Source organism: Sphaeramia orbicularis, unplaced genomic scaffold (assembly GCF_902148855.1).
Source record: "Sphaeramia orbicularis unplaced genomic scaffold, fSphaOr1.1, whole genome shotgun sequence".
Classification (NCBI taxonomy): domain Eukaryota; kingdom Metazoa; phylum Chordata; class Actinopteri; order Kurtiformes; family Apogonidae; genus Sphaeramia; species Sphaeramia orbicularis.
The window spans coordinates 48,710-69,676 of record NW_021941646.1 but is presented as its reverse complement, the minus strand read 5'-3'; the positions used below and the strand labels follow the sequence as shown (position 1 = coordinate 69,676).

Sequence of the window (20,967 nt, the reverse complement as noted above, 5' to 3'; positions counted from 1 at the left end):
CAGGAGGAGTTTCCACCCTCCAGGGCATGGTGGGCGGAGCTGTCTGTACAGGAGGAGTTTTCCACCTCCAGGCCTGGTGGGCGGAGCTGTCTGTACAGGAGGAGTTTCCACCTCCGGGCCTGGTGGGCGGAGCTGTCTGTACAGGAGGAGGTTTCACCTCCGGCCTGGTGGGCGGAGCTGTCTGTACAGGAGGAGTTTCCACCTCCGGGCCTGGTGGGCGGAGCTGTCTGTACAGGAGGAGTTTCCACCTCCGGGCCTGGTGGGCGGAGCTGTCTGTACAGGAGGAGTTTCCACCTCCGGGCCTGGTGGGCGGAGCTGTCTGTACAGGAGGAGTTTCCACCTCCGGGCCTGGTGGGCGGAGCTGTCTGTACAGGAGGAGTTTCACTCCGGGCCTGTGGGCGGAGCTGTCTGTACAGGAGGAGTTTCCACCTCGGGCCGGGTGGGCGGGCGGGTGTCTGTACAGGAGGAGTTTCCACCTCCAGGCCTGGTGGGGGAGCTGTCTGTACAGGAGGAGTTTCCACCTCCAGGCCTGGTGGGCGGAGCTGTCTGTACAGGAGGAGTTTCCACCTCCGGGCCTGGTGGGCGGAGCTGTCTGTACAGGAGGAGTTTCCACCTCGGGCCTGGTGGGCGGAGCTGTCTGTACAGGAGGAGTTTCCACTCCAGGCCTGGTGGGCGGAGCTGTCTGTACAGGAGGAGTTTCCACCTCCGGGCCTGGTGGGCGGAGCTGTCTGTACAGGAGGAGTTTCCACCTCCGGGCCTGGGGCGGAGCTGTCTGTACAGGAGGCGTTTCCACCTCCAGGCCTGGGGGCGGAGCTGCCCTCAGATGTGTGCGCAGCAGCCACATGGGCCACACCCAACGCCTTTACCAGGTTTTATAGTTTGAACGTGGCCACCAGTACCTCCTTTGGGGGGGCGTGTGCGGGGCCAGGTCAACTAAACACTGATTACTGTGCCCCTGTCCGGACCGGGGCCTGTCCGGACCCGGGGCCTGTCTGGACCCGGGGCCTGCCGGTGGACCGGGGCCTGTCCGGACCCGGGGCGTCCGGACCCGGGGCCTGTCCGATGGACCGGGGCCTGTCCGGTGGATGGGGCCTGTCCGGACCCGGGGCCTGTCCGGACCCGGGGCCTGTCCGGTGGACCCGGGGCCTGTCGGTGGACCGGGGCCTGTCCGATGGACCCGGGGCCTGTCTGGACCGGGGCCTGTCCGGTGGACCCGGGGCCTGTCCGATGGACCGGGGCCTGTCTGGACCCGGGGCCTGTCCGGTGGACCGGGGCCTATCCGATGGACCGGGGCCTGTCCGGTGGACCCGGGGCCTGTCCGGTGGACCGGGCCTGTCCGGTGGACCGGGGCCTGTCCGGTGGACCGGGGCCTGTCCGGACCCGGGGCCTGGACCCGGGGCCTGTCCGGTGGACCCGGGGCCTGTCGATGGACCCGGGGCCTGTCTGGACCCGGGGCCTGTCCGGACCCGGGGCCTGTCCGGTGGACCGGGGGCCTATCCGATGGACCCGGGGCCTGTCCGGTGGACCCGGGGCCTGTCCGGTGGACCCGGGGCCTGTCCGGACCCGGGGCCTGTCCGATGGACCGGGGCCTATCCGATGGACCGGGGCCTGTCCGGTGGACCCGGGGCCTGTCCGGTGGACCGGGGCCTGTCCGGACCCGGGGCCTGTCCGGACCGGGGCCTGTCCGGTGGACCCGGGGCCTGCCGATGGACCCGGGGCCTATCCGATGGACCCGGGGCCTGTCCGGTGGACCCGGGGCCTGTCCGGTGGACCCGGGGCCTATCCGATGGACCCGGGGCCTGTCCGGTGGACCGGGGCCTGTCGATGGACCCGGGGCCTGTCCGGACCCGGGGCCTGTCCGGTGGACCCGGGGCCTGTCTGGACCCGGGGCCTGTCCGGTGGACCCGGGGCCTATCCGGTGGACCCGGGGGCCTGTCCGGACCCGGGCCTGTCTGGACCCGAGGCCTGTCCGGTGGACCCGGGGCCTGTCCGGACCCGGGGCCTGTCCGGACCGGGGCCTGTCCGGACCCGGGGCCTGTCCGATGGACCGGGGCCTGTCCGGTGGACCCGGGGCCTGTCCGATGGACCCGGGGCTGTCTGGACCGGGGCCTGTCCGGACCCGGGGCCTGTCCGGTGGACCCGGGGCCTATCCGATGGACCCGGGGCCTGTCCGGTGGACCCGGGCCTGTCCGGTGGACCCGGGGCCTGTCGGGACCGGGGCCTGTCCGGACCCGGGGCCTGTCCGGGACCCGGGGCCTGTCCGATGGACCCGGGGCCTATCCGATGGACCCGGGGCCTGTCGGTGGACCCGGGGCCTGTCTGGACCCGGGGCCTATCCGATGGACCCGGGGCCTGTCCAGACCCGGGGCCTGTCGGTGGACCCGGGGCCTGTCCGGTGGACCCGGGGCCTATCCGATGGACCCGGGGCCTGTCCGGACCTGGGGCCTGTGCAGGGTGAGGTCCAGATCCTGGTCAGTGGTCTTGCACGGGTGTGATCCATCAGAGGTACCCCCTCCGTCCACCCAGGCTTGCGTCTGTCAGGTCTGGTCTGCGTGGACCCCTCCAGCGGTGGGGGGCCCAGAGCGTCTGCTGGCGTCTCCTCCTCCTGTGAGTCCGTTTGTCTTGCAGGTCTGAGGGGCTTTTGTACACACTGTACGAGGGCCGTTCAATAAGTTCATGGCCTCGCCCAGAAATACTGGTTGTTCTAATACAGGATGTTCCATTCTTTGGTGATGGGATAGTGATGTGAACATCAATGGACCAAGTGCATTGTGTAAATGGAGATTATGTTGAAAAAAATTATATAAATTATCAGTCTGTGTTGTTCTGTTCTGGGTGGGGCCATGAACTTATTGAACGGCCCTCGTAAACCTTGTGCACTCGGGGTGGGGACGTCTCATTGGATACCACCTGATGGGTTACCATGGGAACGGGGCCTGCTCTGTCTGCTATGGACCCTCAGGTGTGTCTTCCAGAGCCCAGAACAGATGTTCCACATGGAGTGGACAGAGCGTCTCTGTTCCAGAGAACCAGGGCTACGCTGGAACCCCACCTTCACATGAGCTGAAATACAACATCCACATGAACTGGCTTTGTTCAAGAGGTTTTGCTAAATTGACAATTTTTGGGGCTTAATTCAAGATTTTTTTTACTAAATTGAAGATTTATTTATTTATTTATTTATTTATTTTTTTAACTTAATTCAAGATTTTTATTTTTTTAACTTAATTCAAGACTTTTTGCTAAATTTGAGAATTTTTGGGGGGGGCTTAATTCAAGATTTTTTTTTTTTTTTACTTATTGAAGATTTTTTTTGCCTAATTCAAGCCTTTTTGCTAAATTTGAGAGTTTTTTTTTTTGGCTTAATTCCAGATTGTTTTTACTTAATTGAAGATTTTTCCTTAATTCAAGCTAAAAATTTTTTTTTGCTTAATTCAATTCAAGACTGTGGAATTTTGGCACTTGGCGAAAACATTCCAGGGGCTGAACTGGACCCTTTGGGGGGGCCACATGTTTGCCCCCCTGCTGTAACCCCCATGTTCACATGAGCTGAAACCGAACATCCACATGAATTCAAATGTGTGTGTGTGTGTTTAATGTGTGTGTGTGTGTGTTTAATGTGTGTGTGTGTGTGTTTAATGTGTGTGTGTGTGTGTGTTGTGCGTCCCCTCTAGGACACAGACACTCTGTGGTTGGACTACCACCAGAACATCGCTGACCAATCAGTGAGCTCCATCGACACGTACCTGACTCAGTTTCCTGACATTAAGGTTGGTGTTGGTCCACATTCACTGACATTAAACAAACGTCTGCACACACACTGACCTGAGCTCTGCTGTTGTTGTGGTGTGGGCGCCCCCTGCAGGCCCGCATAGCCAAGCGCGATAGGAAGATGGTGGACTTCGACAGCGCCAGGCATCACTTCGCCTCCTTACAGAAAGGAAAGAAGAAAGATGAGGCCAAGATCGCCAAGGTAAACGAACGCCACCACTGTGGTCTGGGTTTGGACGAGTGGGGCCAAACGAAGGCTGCACTGTAAAAAAAAAAAAAAAAAAAAAAAATCTGTCATTTAACAGAATTTTCACTGTTTATTTTACAGATTTTTCCTGTATTTTTCAGATACAGGAAAATATCAATGAAATGACAAAAACAGACTGTGGATTTTACATGTCAAATGGAAAAGAACAGGAAAAAACTGGAACTGTGAAGAACCAGAAAATTTACATTTTTTTTAAAAGGATTTTTTTTTCTTTTTTCACAGAAAAATACAGTTAAAATACATTTGCAAATATATTGCAATTTCACAAATATTTATTTTCTATTCATGAGGTTAAACTGTTAATTTAAAGTTTAATACTGTAAAAAATAAAATAAAGTGAGATAAAATTCCTGACAGTTAACGGTAACAGAAGTATTTGTTCTGTCAGTTGAACCAGACTTGTTTGTTCATTGACAAATATCTTGTGTAATTACAGGAGGTTTCACAACAAAACTGTTGAATAAATGTATTTTTGTGAATGTATAACATGTATAAGCACTGATAAAACTGTCCAAATACAGTTTTTATCAGTGGATTGGACAACTGAGTCTCACTGAAAATTATTTATATATTATTTATAGGGAATTGGATTGTTTTTAATAACATGTAAATATTCTTCATTAAACATTAAAAAGTTTAAAAATAAATCAATAATTATGCAAAATCTCATGTAAAGTTAGGGCAAAAAAATGTATTTTAATGATGGAAAATTACCATATTTTTATGAGATGGTATTTTCTGTTATTTTACAGTATTTTTTCGGCACCCCTGCTGAAGGAATAATCGTGTTTTTTTTTTTACTGGGTTTGTTTCACAGTGTGTGAATTGGCAATAATTTGGCGCTACGATACAAATCACAATACTAGGATCACGATACAATATATCGCGATATTGTTAACCAAGGCAATATTTTTTTGTTTTTTTTTCTTTTTTTCAAAGATTATTTCCTGGAAAAACTTATAGTCCAGCATCTGGATAAATAAAGTTTTAACATGCAGCTTTACCAGTACAAAAAAAACAACAACACACAAATGAATAAATAAATAAATACTGTTTTGCAGACATTACAGTTTATATATATATATATATATATATATATATATATATATGTATATATATATATATATATATATACTATATATATATATATATATAATATATATATATATATATATATCAAGAATAGGATACCAATTTATTGATTAATTGAGTGTTGATTTATTGATTAATTAATTATAGATTTATAACTAAGCTTAAACTTAAATCAACCCAAAACAATAATTTGGAAATCTTGCATAGGTTGATAGTTCGTGGACTGCACAGAAGAACCCGAGTGTGAATAATAGTACACAAAGCACAACTGAGGCAATGGATTTATACGCATATAAATAATTTATTAACTAAACTAAGACACACAAATAATATAAAGACAAGAGACAAATACAACAAAAGGAGCAGGAGATTATGGACAGGAGAATATGTAAATTAAGTTGGCAGGTAGCTATATTCAAGATATTCTAATGTTAGTGAGGTTACGTTGAGGTAAACCTACTTAAATTGGAATAACACCAACTCAGATAAATCAGGAGCAAGTTTTCTTACAAGTTAGAAGCCTTCTGAAGGATGCAGGTTGGAGAGGCCTTGACGGCGGATGGATGAAGTCTTCTGACGGAGTTCGAAGCAGGAACAGGCTGTGAAGTGACATGCTTGTGCTGGAGGCCTGAAGGTCTGGAGGTCTGAAGTTCTGCTGGCTGGAGGAGGTTCACAGCTGGCTCTGGCGGCTGGTTCTGGAAAGCTCGCCAGGAGAAGTGGAGAACAGCGAAGATGGTAAAGCTCTTTGGAGAGCTTAGAAGATAGAACAGCTCTGAGAGCCAAGGAGATGGTCAAGACTCCTTGGAGAAAGCTCTGCTCTGCTCTGTGAGAGCCTGGGAGATGGGAAAGACTCTTTGCATAGGTGAGAGCAGCGAGGGTGGAAAAAGCTCTGCTCTGCTCTTAGGTGAGAGCCCAGAAGAGGTGGAGAAGACTCTGGAGAAGACTCTTCTCTTTGCGTAGGTGAGAGCCCTGGAGATGGTAAAGACTCTGGAGAAAAGTTGGTTTCATTCACTTTTATAGTTCTGTCCAAAAACCAGCTTGCCACGCCTTCCTCGTGCATATAGATGAGTCATCGATGCCTCGGGGTGTTGCCTTCTTTGTCTGTTTTCGGCGGGAAACCGCCTCCTCGTGAATATTTAAACGAGTCGTTTGCATATCTCAGTATCACGTTTCTCTTCCCTCTTGGGAAGACAGAGGGGGAGAGGACTGTGGGCAGCCTTGTAAGAAAACTTTGCATCCTTAAATAAGATCCTTAAATAAGATCACTTAAACTTTATACATCACCTGTAACCTCACTTAAGCATCAGTAAAATAACAGCATGATTATTCAGACATGCTATAAGCAGTGATACTCTTACTTTCACATAATTCACCGTGAACATGATCAGGACACACATATGTGAAACCACAGGTCAGGCAAATGGCTTAAGTATAACGTGCATAAAAGAGTTAACGTGCTGAGTTAATCAACATTAACACATAATGTAATACATTATTAACATGGCACATATAGGGATTTATCATTCAGTCTGTTTCTTCTTCTGGGTTCATCTTCACCTCTGGATAAGCAACATGATAAAAAACAGATGTTGAGAGGACAAAGTCGACTAGTGTAACACACCAAGTCCATTAGGCTCATTCCTTAAGATCATCTGTCTTCATAAATGTCATTTGCAGAGGATGTCCGTGCACTGACCTGCTAACCAACCAATCAGCATGGTTGTTCAGGAATTTGGTTTGACACGGAGAGGAAGATAATATAATTTATAATTCTGTTTTCGAGTCTGTTCACTCACTCCACCGTCATGAGACTACATAAATATATATATATATATATATATATATATATATATATATATATATATATATATATATAGGGTGGGGAAGCAAAATGTACACTATTTTGAGGCAGGGATTGAAAGACAGTGTATGACCAATTAGTTTATTGAAAGTCATGAGAATTTATTTGCCACAAGAAAATGTCCATAATAGAAAATGTTTTTATTCTATGTGTCCTCCTTCTTTCTCAATAACTGCCTTCACACGCTTCCTGAAACTTGTGCAAGTGTTCCTCAAATATTGGGGTGACAACTTCTCCCATTCTTCTTTAATAGTATCTTCCAGACTTTCTGGTAATAGTTTTGCTCATAGTCATTCTCTGCTTTCCATTATAAACAGTCTTTATGGACACTCCAACTATTTTTGAAATCTCCTTTGGTGTGACGAGTGCATTCAGCAAATCACACACTCTTTGACGTTTGCTTTCCTGATTACTCATATGGGCCAAAGTTTGTGAAAAGGTATGGATAATAGTGTTAGGTATGATTATGACATCAGTATATGTTTGGGTTCAAAACAACTGACGTAGTGTCTGCTGAGAAAAAACAACTAAATGTTCAGTGTACATTTGGCTTCCCCACCCTGTGTGTGTGTGTGTATATATATATAAACTTATATATATATATATATATATATATATATATATGACCTGCAATATCACAATACTACTTTTGTTGTTCACAAACAGAGCAAAATCCCCATGTGAATATAGAAATACAAGAGCACGATTAACAAAACAAAAAACAGAATCTCTGCCATATCTGCCTTTGAATAACTACTTAAAAATATCGATACAGTACTTTTTAATATCGATACAGTATCATGAAGTGAAGTATCACTATATATTGCAGAAGTGATATTTTGTTTATTCACAGTTGCAGTTTTTTCCAGTTCTTTTCCATTTAACATGTAAAATCAGTCTGTTTTTGTCATTTCATTGGTATTTTCCTGTATCCTAAAAATACAGGAAAAATCTGTAAAATAAACAGTGAAAACTTTGTTACAGATTTTTGTTTTGTTTTGGGTTTTTTTTACAGTGTATGACAGAAATGTGACAGAAATCCAAAGCAGTGCATCATTGTTTGTGTTGAATCCATGTGAAATGAACGACTAAATGCTTAATGAACATGTCTGCGTTTGTCTTGAACTGTTTGTTTTTGTTTTGTTTGGTTTTTTTCTTCTTCGTTGGTCATTGGTTGCATGGTGTGTGTGCTTTAGCCGACAGCCCTGTTGGAGATGGCGGCTCCCAGCTGGGCTCAGGGTTTGATTTCAGCCCACCAGGTGGCTCAGACTAACCTCTGCTACAACCAGGTGAAACTAACCCCCCCCCCCCAAAGCTGATAGACCTGGACCCACCCCCCCACGCCCACGCCCACTCCACACATGATCAGCGACATAGAGAGACAGATAATTAACAAAATGAATAAAAATGAGTAAAAAAAATTAAACAAGATAAGGAAAAATGGACAAACATTAGCATCAAAACGAGTAAAGGCAAAAAAAAGAGCAAAATGAATAAAAATGATGAATATAAGCAACAAAACAAATAAAATTTAACAAAATAAGGAACAAAATGGACAAACAAGTAAAACATAAGCAGCAAAATCAATGAAAAATGAATAAAAATGACATAAAATGAATAAAAACGGACCAAAATGGGCAAGAACATGAACAAAAAGAAACAGAAATAAGTAACAAAAAGAACCCAGCTAGAATTGAAATTAGAGAGAGATAGATAGATAGATAGATAGATAGATAGATAGATAGATAGATAGATAGATAGATAGATAGATAGATAGATAGATAGATAGATAGATAGATAGTACTAACAAAATGAATAAAAATAATGAATATAAGCAACAAAATGAGTAAAAAATGAACAAAAGAAGGACCCAAATGCACAAACATAAGCAGCAAAATCAAAGAAAAATGAACAAAATGAGTTAAAGCATAAAAACTGAATAAAACGTGTAGTTTTGGTTCTTGGTGTAAAATGGCGTCCACACGCTGCCGATCATGTGACCAGAGCACAAACACCATTTGACTCCTCCCCTTTTTTGTGTCCCATAATGCATCAGTATTTGACAGTGGTCATGTGACTAAGTTTTTGGCAGTGGTTATGAAACCCTGTGTGTGTGTGTGTGTGTGTGTGCATGCAGTGTGTGTTTATTGGACTGTGTGTGTGTTTAATACACTTTAACACACAGCGTCCACACACACATCCATGTAATTATTGTGTGTGTGTGTGTGTGTGTGTGTGTGTGTTCGTTAAGGCTGAGGAAGAACTGGGTCGAGCTCAGAGGATTTTTGAGGAACTGAACGTGGAACTGCAGGACGAACTTCCTGTTCTGTGGGACAAGTAAGACGCAACGCAAAGCACGCAACATGCAACGCAAACATGCAACGCAAACACGCAACACAAACATGCAACGCAAACACGCAACACAAACATGCAACGCAAACACGCAACACAAACATGCAACGCAAACACACAACACAAACATGCAACACAAAGCACGCAACATGCAACACAAACATGCAACGCAAACACGCAACACAAACATGTAACGCAAACACACATCGAAAAACATGCAACGCAAACACGCAACGCAAACATGCAACGCAAACACGCAACACAAACATGTAACGCAAACACACATCGAAAAACATGCAACGCAAACACGCAACGCAAACATGCAACGCAAAACACACAACGCAAACATGCAACGCAAAACACGCAACGCAAACACGCAACGCAAAACACGCAACGCAAACACGCAACGCAAAACACACAACACAAACAGGCAACGCAAAACACACAACACAAACAGGCAACGCAAAACACACAACACAAACAGGCAACGCAAACACACAACACAAACAGGCAACGGGCCTCAGTCACTGATGTGGGCGTGGAAATGTTGTCACTGTGTGCACAAAATCAGTGTGTTCCACATGTTCATCATGAACACACTAAAAAAAATCTGTAATTTAACAGAATTTTCAGTGTTTGACAGATTTTCCTGGATTTTTAAGATACAGAAAAATATCAATGAAATGACAATGTGTGTTTGTGTGTGTTTGTGTGTGTTTGTGTGTGTATTTGTCTGTGTGTGTTTGTGTGTGTTTGTGTGTGTATTTGTCTGTGTGTGTTTGTGTGTGTATTTGTCTGTGTGCCTGTGTGTGTCTGTGTGTGTTTGTGTGTGTATTTGTCTGTGTGTGTGTGTCTGTGTGTGTGTGTGTCTGTGTGTGTGTGTATTTGTCTGTGTGTGTGTGTGTGTGTGTGTGTGTGTGTGTGTGTGTGCAGTCGTGTGTGTGTCTATGTGAACACATTTCAGAGTCTGGCAAATCTGCAGGAGAAGTTTCACAAAGAAATGAGTAAGGTGAGAGCAACTGACAAACAGCAACGCAGAAAACCCAGGAAACTACTGAGACACATTTAAGACACAACGAGATAGAAACAAAAGGAGACTAACAAGCCAACAGTGATTTGTCTGGGATTTGTGGGTAAATTATGGGATGTGTTTGTCTCGTTAGCTGAGCCAAAACCTGAACGACATCATGACCAAACTGGAGGAGCAGCGGCAGCTGAAGTGAGTCTGACACAAACACTGTTCAGTCTGTTCTGATCATATGAATGTGTAATGTGCTCACACTGCCCCCTACTGCAGAAGAGAAGGTACTGCAGCCAAGACACAGGAGGCTGCAAAGAGGTAAAACCACACAAACCTGGCAACCCACTGACACACCTGGCATGAAACTGCTCTGACTCATCCACTGACTCCAACAAATGATCTGAAGATAATAATAATAATAATAATAATAATAATAATAATAATAATAATAATAATAATAACACATTTTATTTATAGGCTCCTTTCTTGGCACTCAAGGACACCGTACAGTAAAACAGGAGAGTTAAAAACAAACAATAAAGCGGAGTAAAAATAAAAGGCAGGTTAAAAATTTGGACAATGCAATTGTGTTCACAGAGAGAAAGAGGTCCTAAACAGATGGGTTTGAGTCTGGATTTGAAGAGAGGGAGTGAAGTGGTGTTTGTGAGATCTGGTGGCAAAAGGAGTTCCAGAGTCTGAGAGCAGAGCCAATGAATGATCTGGTCCACATGGTGGTGAGACGGGCAGAGGGAACAGTGAGGGGGATGGAGGAGGAAGATCTGAGGGTACGAGAGGGAGGGGCAACATGAAGGAGGTCAGACAGATATGGAGGGGCGGGGTTATGGAGGGGCGGGGTTATGGAGGGGCAGGGTTATGGAGGGGCAGGGTTATGGAGGGGCAGGGTTATGGAGGGGCAGGGTTATGGAGGGGCAGGGTTATGGATGACCTTGAATGTCATTAGAAGGATTTTAAATTCAATCCGGAACTGAACTGGGAGCCAGTGGAGCTGTTGGAGGACTGGAGTGATGTGGTGAGGGGAGGGGGTCCTGGTGAGGGGAGGGGGTCCTGGTGAGGGGAGGGGGTCCTGGTGATGATGCAAGCAGCAGAGTTCTGAACCAATTGAAGTTTATGGAGGGATTTGTGTGTGAGACCAAAGAGGAGAGAGTTCCAGTAATCCAGACGAGAAGTGACAGACTGTGAACAAGGATAGCAGTGGTATGGGGGGTGGGGGAGGGGCGGAGGCGGTTAATGTTATGTAGGTGGAAGTACGCAGACCGAGTGATGTTATTGATGTGGGATTGAAAAGATAGAGTACTGTCAAGGATGACCCCCAGACTGTGAACCTGTGGGGAAGGGGAGACCGTGGAGTTGTCGATGGTGAGGGAAAAACTGTTGGTTTTGGATAAAGTGGATTTTGAGCCAATGAGAACATCGGTTTTGTCACTGTTTAGTTTGAGAAAACTGAAAGTGAACCAGGATTTTATGTCTGGCAAGCAGTCAGTGAGGGAGGAGGGTGGGGGGGTGGAGGGGGTTTGCAGGTGAGGTAGAGCTGGGTGTCATCTGCATAACAGTGAAAGTTGATATTGTATTTCCAGAAAATATTGCCAAGGGGAAGGAGGTAAATGATAAAGAGGAGGGGGCCCAGTACAGATCCCTGGGGCACACCTGAAGTGACGGGGAAATGGGAGGATGTGACGGATTTGATCTGGATGAACTGAGTGCGGCCACAGAGGTCTGATTTAAAGCAGTCTAATGAAGGGTGGGTGATGGAGGTGGAAGAGAATCTACTGAGAAGGGTGGTGTGGCAGATGGAGTTAAAGGTCAAGGAGGAGGAGGATGGAAGGTAGACCAGAATCTGCTGCACTGAGGAGGTCAGTGGTGGTTTTTATGAGTGCTGTTTCTGTGAAGGGGGCGGAGCCCAGACTGGAACTGTTCATACAGATTATTGTGAGAGAAATGAGAATGAAGTTGAACAGTTACTGTTTTCTCCAGTATTTTGGAAATGAAGCGTAGATTGGAAATAGGGCGGAGGTTATTGAAGTCGGTTGGATCTGCACCAGGTTTGTTCAGAACTGAGGTTATTGCAGCGGTTTTGAAGGATGAAGGAACAGGTCCAGTGGTGAAGGGGGTCAGAGGAGGAAGGCAGGCTTTCAGCAGGACTGTGGGGAGGGGGTCCAGCTGACAGGTGGACGGCTTGGACTTATGCATAAGTTCTGATATTTCATCAAGGGAGGGGAGGTCAAAGGAGGATAGTGAGTGTGTGGGTGGATGAGGTTCGGATGTGACGGTGGAGGAGTTTGAACTGAGGTTGAGGTGGATCTTCTGGAATTTGCTGATAAAAAAGGAGATGAGTGAATGACAGAATGTGGTTGTGTGCAGGTGAGAGGGTAAAGAGTCTGGGGGTTTAGTGACACTGTAGACCAGTGAGAACAGTGACGGTGTTCCCTTCATTTGAACACATTCTGTTGGTGAAGTAGTTGGATTTGGATTTGACAGTGCAGTCCTTGTAAAGCTTCATGTGGTTAGCATCCATTTCCTTATGAACAGCCAGTCCAGTTTTTCTGAAGAGCCGCTCGAGTCGTCCACCTTCAGCTTTCATGTGTCGAAGTTCAGGTGTAAACCAGGGAGCAGAGGCAGAAAAGGAGACAGATGTGGTTTTTAGTGGAGCGAGGGAGTCAAGGATGCTGTGGAGACTTGTGTTGTAATATGAGACCAGATCTTCAGGGTTGGATGGATGGACAGTGTTCATGAGGGAGTCGATACTGGATGAGAGAGAGTCGGAATGTGATGGTACGGGGAAGCTTAGTGATGGAGAGTGGGAGTTTTACTTGGAATGAGACGAGAAAGTGGTCAGAGATGAGAAGGTCATCTGCTGCACAGTCCAGAGGGGAGACACCAGAGCAACAGGTTAAGTCCAAAATGTGTCCTTCAGAATGTGTGGGAACGTGGGTATGCTGCTGAAATCCAAAACTCTGTAGACAGGATGGAAAGTCTGTGGTCAAAGGTCATTGGTATTGTCCATGTGTCTGTTGAAGTCTCCCAGTGGTATTGTGTTTGGTGAGAGATTTGTAACGCATTTGGTTCCACAGGATGTGTTTGTTTTTGACATTTTCTGATATTTTTGGCAGTTGTGTTCAACTTTTTTATTTATACTGTTTTTCTTTCTTCTTTTTTTTTTTTTTTTACTTTTTTTTTTTTTTAGTATGAGTTTATTATATCATTATTATGACTTTTCCAGTCTTAAAATATCATGGGAATGAAGTCATAATATTTTTTGAGGGGAAAAACGTCAATTATTCCTTAATTTTTAATTTTTTTTTAAATTTAGCAAAACATCTGAATTAAGTAAAAAAAAAAAAAAATTAGCTTGGATTAAGGAAAAAAAATCTTGAATTAAAAAACAAAAAAGCATCTGTCGAAAACTTTCCCATATGTTCTTGTCTCTTTTTCTCTGAAACTCTTTTATCCAATCTGACCCAGACCTTTTTTCTTGCCTTAACGTTGACATGTTTTTTATAAAAGCATGTGTTTTTTTCTTTCTTCCTCTCTTGTCGTGTGCATGTTTGGTTTGGATGCTCGCTGTCGCCCTCCTGTGGCTGAGTGGTGCACGTGCGACCACTTCACTGTTTATTTGCTGTTGTTTTTCTGGCTGTTCTCACTTTTATTTAACCCTTGGGTATCTGCCCATAGAGGCTTCAGTCCAGTCTGAAGTTTGTTTGGAACTTCTTTCTGTATTTCATCACCTTCAGCCATAAACAACAAATACCTACGACTCAATAACTGTCATATTTGAACCCTTTAAATGCTGTGTTTGGAATGGAAACAAACCATCATTTCTGATGCAAAAGCACAAAACATTTATTTCCAATATTCTACCTTAAAATTATATTACTTTTTTTTTTCATCCTGGCATATGTCAATGATTAACTCCAACACTGGTTCATGTACACCAGGGGTGTCAAACCTGCAGCCCAAACAGGGGCCAAATGCAGCCCACCAAAGGTTTCAAAAAAAAAAAAAAAAATTAAAATAAATTAATTTTTTTAAAAAAAAAAGTAAAATAAAGGTTCCAGTCCGGCCCGTGGGATGTTTTTGCAAAGTGCAAAAATTCCACGGTCTTGAATTGAATTAAGCAAAAAATAAATAAATAAATTTAGCTTCATTTAAGGAAAAAATCTTGAATTAAGCCAAAAAAAAAATCTTCAATTAAGTAAAAAAATCATGAATTAAACAAAAACTCTTAAATTTAGTAAAAAAAACAAAAAACAAAAAACATTGAATTAAGCAAAAAAAATTTTTTCGCTTGAATTAATTTTTTCATGTTTTTGCTCAGTGTACATTATTATTTTTTGTTGTAGGTCAAATGTTAAATGTGTGTATTTTGTTTTGTTTATTTTTCAGTGTGTATTTTGTACTCACTTGGTAGAAGGGTATTAGTTTAGGAATTTAACACTGTTTATTATGGGATGGTTTTAGTGGATGGATCAGAATTTAGAAAATCATGCAAAAATGAACAACTTGTTTTCGGACCTAAAACAAACGGTGAAAAATAACATGACTTTTTTTATGACATCAAGTGTAACGTGTGCATAATATGCTCACCTGGTTAACGTGTGCATAATACGCTTACCTGGTTAACGTGTGCATAATACGCTCACCTGGTTAACGTGTGCAGAATACACTCACCTGGTTAATGTGTGCAGAATACGCTCACCTGGTTAACGTGTGCATAATATGCTCACCTGGTTAACGTGTGCATAATACGCTTACCTGGTTAACGTGTGCATAATACGCTCACCTGGTTAACGTGTGCAGAATACACTCACCTGGTAATGTGTGCAGAATACGCTCACCTGGTTAACATGTGCATTATATGCTCACCTGGTTAACATGTGCAGAATACGCTCACCTGGTTAACGTGTGCAGAATACGCTCACCTGGTTAATGTGTGCATAATACGCTCACCTGGTTAACGTGTGCATAATACGCTCACCTGGTTAACGTGTGCATAATACGCTCACCTGGTTAATGTGTGCAGAATACGCTCACCTGGTTAATGTGTGCAGAATACGCTCACCTGGTTAACATGTGCATTATATGCTCACCTGGTTAACATGTGCATTATATGCTCACCTGGTTAACATGTGCATAATACGCTCACCTGGTTAACGTGTGCAGAATACGCTCACCTGGTTAACGTGTGCAGAATACGCTCACCTGGTTAACATGTGCATTATATGCTCACCTGGTTAACGTGTGCAGAATACGCTCACCTGGTTAACGTGTGCAGAATACGCTCACCTGGTTAACGTGTGCAGAATACGCTCACCTGGTTAACGTGTGCATAATACGCTCACCTGGTTAACGTGTGCAGAATACACTCACCTGGTTAATGTGTGCAGAATACGCTCACCTGGTTAACATGTGCATTATATGCTCACCTGGTTAACATGTGCAGAATACGCTCACCTGGTTAATGTGTGCAGAATACGCTCACCTGGTTAACGTGTGCATAATACGCTCACCTGGTTAACGTGTGCATAATACGCTCACCTGGTTAATGTGTGCAGAATACGCTCACCTGGTTAATGCGTGCAGAGTACGCTCACCTGGTTAACATGTGCATTATATGCTCACCTGGTTAACATGTGCATTATATGCTCACCTGGTTAACATGTGCATTATATGCTCACCTGGTTAACGTGTGCAGAATACGCTCACCTGGTTAACATGTGCATAATACGCTCACCTGGTTAACGTGTGCATAATACGCTCACCTGGTTAACGTGTGCAGAATACGCTCACCTGGTTAACGTGTGCAGAATACGCTCACCTGGTTAACGTGTGCATAATACGCTCACCTGGTTAACGTGTGCAGAATACGCTCACCTGGTTAACGTGTGCAGAATACGCTCACCTGGTTAACGTGTGCAGAATACGCTCACCTGGTTAACGTGTGCAGAATACGCTCACCTGGTTAACGTGTGCAGAATACGCTCACCTGGTTAACGTGTGCATAATACGCTCACCTGGTTAACGTGTGCAGAATACGCTCACCTGGTTAACGTGTGCAGAATACGCTCACCTGGTTAACGTGTGCAGAATACGCTCACCTGGTTAACGTGTGCAGAATACGCTCACCTGGTTAACGTGTGCAGAATACGCTCACCTGGTTAACGTGTGCAGAATACGCTCACCTGGATACCAGAGGCTTAACGTCTGCTTATATTATATTTGCTGAGTCATTTTTTTTTCTCACTTATTCTCTTTATTTTTCTGTGTATTTTTTCTGTCAGTGAGGAAGCCAATCACAGCGAGTCCGCCAGCTCGGCACCAAAGGTAAAAAAAAAAAGAAGAAACACCACAAATGTGACATTAGATTTCCAACACACAGAACAGACGGTGGAAGGGTCGTATTTGTGTGTCCTGCTAAAAGCCTTTCTGTTCTGACTTTAACGCTGTCGTCTGACCTGCATGCACTAACGGCTCTCCCTCTAATTGCATGTGCACATGCACATGTGCATGTGTGCATGTGCACGTGTTTAACCCGGTCCGGTCTGGTCCGGCGCTGCAGAGGCCCGGCCCCCCTCCCAGCAGACCCCCACCCAGACTGACGCCATCCCCAGACCAGAGAGCCGGCGGTCTGTTGGACGACGCTAACGCTAACGCCGCTAACACCACGACAACGCAGGTCAGAACAACGTTAGCGTCCGAACCAGGACAAGAATCTGGAGATACGCTAAAAATAATAATAATAGGATCACAAAACAATATATCGTGATATGTCATGATACTGTTAAAAAGGCAATTTTTCTGTTTTTTGTTATTTTTAAAGATTTTTTTAATGATTTTTAAAATTATTTTTATTGTGATTTATTCATTTTACTTTCATTTATTCATATATATATATTTTTTAAGATTTTTATATATTTTTAAGATTTTTTCCTGGAAGAACTGAATTCCATCATAAATCTGCCCAAATCCTAAACACATTTGTATTTGATCCCAACAGGATCTAATGTTCTATCAGCAAATGTTCCAACTGTGTTCAAACTGAACTTGTGTTTTCCAGACATTCCAGTTTCAGATCCTGTTCAAATGTTCAGATTCTATTAGTTCAAACTAACATCAGAACAGGATTGGAGTTCAATCCCCACAGAGGAACCAACATCTGCCTCAGACAGAAAAAAGTGCTTTAAGGAGGATTCAAATAAACAGGATTGAATAAAAGTGTTGAATAATCATAAATGGGAGGAGGGGGAAGGCTTCCTGCATGCTCTCTTTTCATTGGTTGCCTTGTTTTTTTTCCCGCCTCCCTGAAGGATCCATCCTGGGATTCATGGGTAAGAACCTGTAGAGGAGAAGACAAACAGCTATCCAAAGGTTAACGCACTGTAAAATAAAAAAAAAAACAAACCTGTAGTAAAACAGAATTTTCACCATTTATTTTACAGATTTTTTTTTTTTTTTTTACAGTGTAGTGACGTTCACTCTGTTTTTCTTTGTCTTCATCATGGACTGAAATAAAACACATGCATGTGTTTGCATTTTTCCTCCACCTTTAAACCTGATAAAACCACCTGATCAATACAAACACCACCCAAATGCTCCGCCCACCACCCAAATGCTCCGCCCTCTACCTCCTCCTCCTCCCTCCTCCTCCCTCCTCCTCCCTCCTCCTCCCTCCTCCTCATGACCCCCTGGCCTTCGTAGCGTGAACAGACCCCCCCAGACCCAGAACCCCAGTACAGTGATGACCCAGAGGAAGCCCAGGGTGGGTGGGACTACAGTGACCACGCCCCCCAGGGCTCCACCCACCCCAGCTGGGATGACGGCGCCCAGGGTCAGGACGGATGGAACGACGACGGAGGCTACGGCAACTGGGAGGAGGAGGAGGAGCAGCAGGGGGGGTGGGGCGGGGGGGGAGAGGACCAGGTAGGACTGGGGGTGGTGGTGGGGGGGGGGGTTGGAGAGGACCAGGTAGGACTGGGGGTGGTGGTGGGGGGGGGGGGGTTGGAGAGGACCAGGTAGGACTGAGGGGGGGTTGGGGGTGGTGGGGTGGTGGGGTGGTGGGGGGAGGATCTTAGGCCCCCCAATACAACCATCCACAACAAAATGTCAACCAGGATCCTTTCTGTTATTCATGTTCCAGGGTTCATTTGTCTTTAATGGACCTGGATCTTTTCTGTTATTCATGTTCCAGGGTTCATTTGTCTTTAATGGACCTGGATCTTTTCTGTTATTCATGTTCCAGGGTGCGGTGACCAACGGCTCTGATGATCAACTTCCTCCTGGATTCCTCTACAAGGTCAAATAGTTTCAGTTTATTTCCTTTTCTTTTTTTCTTTTCATTTTTCTTTTCATATTTCTTTTCTCTTCTTTTCTTCTATTGTGACTTTTTTGTGTTTTCTGTTCTTTTTTCATTTTTTTCTTCTCTTTTGTCCTTTTCATTTTTTTCTTTTCATTTTTCTCTTTTCTTTTCTTTTCTTTTCTTTTCTTTTCTTTTCTTTTCTTTTCTTTTCTTTTCTTTCCAGTTCACACAAACAGGTGAACAAACACCCTTTTGATTTGGACGACAGGTTTCTTCTTTCTACAAGACAAACCATTTAACACTGAAAAAAAAAACTTGAGACAAACGACAGAGTTAATGACTGTGCTTGTGTATTTGTACATGTGTATTTGTACATGTGTATTTGTACTTGTGTATTTGTACTCATTTTCCAGACCCAGAGGCTGTCCTTTGTCTTCAGCTGTGTGTTGTGCATTACCTGTTCATATTTGTGCTGCTGTTGTGCTTTTCATTCGCTGATGACCACGTACCATCAAACTGAGCTGCAGACTTTGCTGGATCTGTTTCAGTTCCCACTCTGTCTGAACAGAATTCACGACTTTAAATGCTCATATATGGATTCTATTCAGTGGTTAGGGCTGCGACAATGCCTCCTTTTTTCTTCTTTAATTGGATCATATTTGTCTGGAAAAACCTTCAAATCTAGTCCTAACATGAAGGTATGAAGAAAAGAACGTTAAAGCTGATGGCTGTGTGTGTGTTGTATTTTTTTTAATTATTATTTTTTATAATTTAATTATTGTTGTATTTGTATTTGGGCTCCAGGTCAAAGCTGTCCATGATTACGCTGCCACTGACGGAGATGAGCTGGAACTGAAGGTTGGAGACATGGTTCTGGTTTTAGCCTTCGATAACCCAGATGAACAGGTCAGACACCGGCATTTTAAGGCATCTGCACTTTTCCAAGTCTGTTTTTCCTTTCCCACAAACTTCCCGAACTTAGTTTTCCACCATTCAGAGCATTTTGACCAAAAATTAAATTGGTTCAGAACCTTGAAACAATTAAAAAAAAAAAAAAGTGCTATGCCTCTGTTTGGAAAGAGACGATGGAGACGGCAACAACAATATAGACATCCAAAAAAATAAAACAATAAATAAATAAAGTAATACCAGTGTTTAACATGCATTTCTTATTGAATTAACAGCAGCATTGTTTCCTCCACCAGGAGGTACTGTGATCGCTGTGCTTTGTGTGTGTGTTTGTTTGTTTGTTTGTTTGTTTGTTAGCAGGATAACTCTTAAAGTTATGGACGGATTTTCATGAAATTTTCAGTAAATGTTGATACTGGCACAAGGAAGAAATGATTAAATTTTGGTGGTGATCGGGGGGGTGCACTGATCTGCCTTGGCGGAGGTCTGCGCTCTCTGAGTGCTTTTTTTGTTTCTCATGCATTTCTTATTGAACGCAGTGCTTTTTGAAGCTCCAGGCCAAACATGGATGTGTGTGTTTGTTTTTTTTTTCCTGCAGGATGATGGATGGCTGCTGGGCCTGAAAGAGTCCGACTGGGTTCAGAATAAAGACACTTCAGCCAAAGGAGTTTTCCCCGAGAACTTTACCCAGAAGGTTTGAGGTTAACGCCACGGGAAGCTTCTGCCTCCTACTCCTCAGATATCAGATCAAGAAAAGACACAATTTGTCCTAAAATGAGAGGTTCGAGCTAAAATAGAGATCTGCCCGGAAATATACAACAATATGTCAGTGGTTCGAACCAAGTGTTTGTGCACGAGGCACGAAAAAGTTCAGAAATCAGGTTTGTCCCCGTAGAATTCCTCAAATATTTTCTGTTTTGATTTCTAATTCCTGAGTTATTTGTATTTTTGTTCAACTTCAGCTGTACTCAAAACAGTCTGTTAGTCATATTTAAAAAGGGGGTTTTAAAGTCAGGATTGAACTAAATGTACTAATGTCCAAATATTTTATGTTGTGTATTTTTTTTCACAGTGTCTTGCATGAAGCATTTGATCATATTGTCATTTACTGTACAAACATTAACACTGCAACATTGTAGGATTGTGTTGGGGGGGCGGGCGGTGTCCCAGCCTGGAGCCCTGGGGAACACCACCGTAACATCCCAACAGGCTCCGCCTTGTGTCCAACACATTTCAAAGCCCGTCTTCAAGCCTGTAGGATTGTTAAAGGGAACAGCAGTTTTTCAGCTCTTTTTTTTTTTTTTTTGGTCCATTTGGAGGACAGGACTCCAGTTTTCTACTGCAAAAAACAGTTTGATTTGAATTTCAAGTCACATTTTCCT

At 44.2% G+C, this 20,967-nt stretch overlaps 2 protein-coding genes across 2 annotated transcripts in view; both read left to right on the top strand.

The window, feature by feature from the left end:
* The window catches only part of LOC115416696 (X-linked retinitis pigmentosa GTPase regulator-like), a 28,729-nt gene extending 27,851 nt beyond the window's left edge, over positions 1-878 (top strand). Inside the window, exon 12 of the mRNA XM_030130543.1 lies at positions 24-878. Coding sequence (XP_029986403.1) covers positions 24-878 — 855 coding nt within the window. The remainder of the gene's footprint in view (positions 1-23) is intronic.
* A 2,045-nt stretch (positions 879-2,923) lies between these two features.
* Positions 2,924-20,737, top strand: LOC115416695 (myc box-dependent-interacting protein 1-like). Its single transcript, XM_030130541.1, has 12 exons — positions 2,924-2,962; positions 3,675-3,770; positions 3,866-3,973; positions 9,244-9,329; positions 10,278-10,353; positions 10,508-10,563; positions 10,642-10,683; positions 16,662-16,704; positions 16,940-17,056; positions 18,620-18,673; positions 19,481-19,582; positions 20,184-20,737. The coding sequence occupies exons 1-12, from the start codon at positions 2,924-2,926 to the stop codon at positions 20,283-20,285; spliced, it is 921 nt and encodes a 306-aa protein (XP_029986401.1). The 3' UTR covers positions 20,286-20,737.
* The last annotated feature ends 230 nt before the right edge of the window (positions 20,738-20,967 follow it).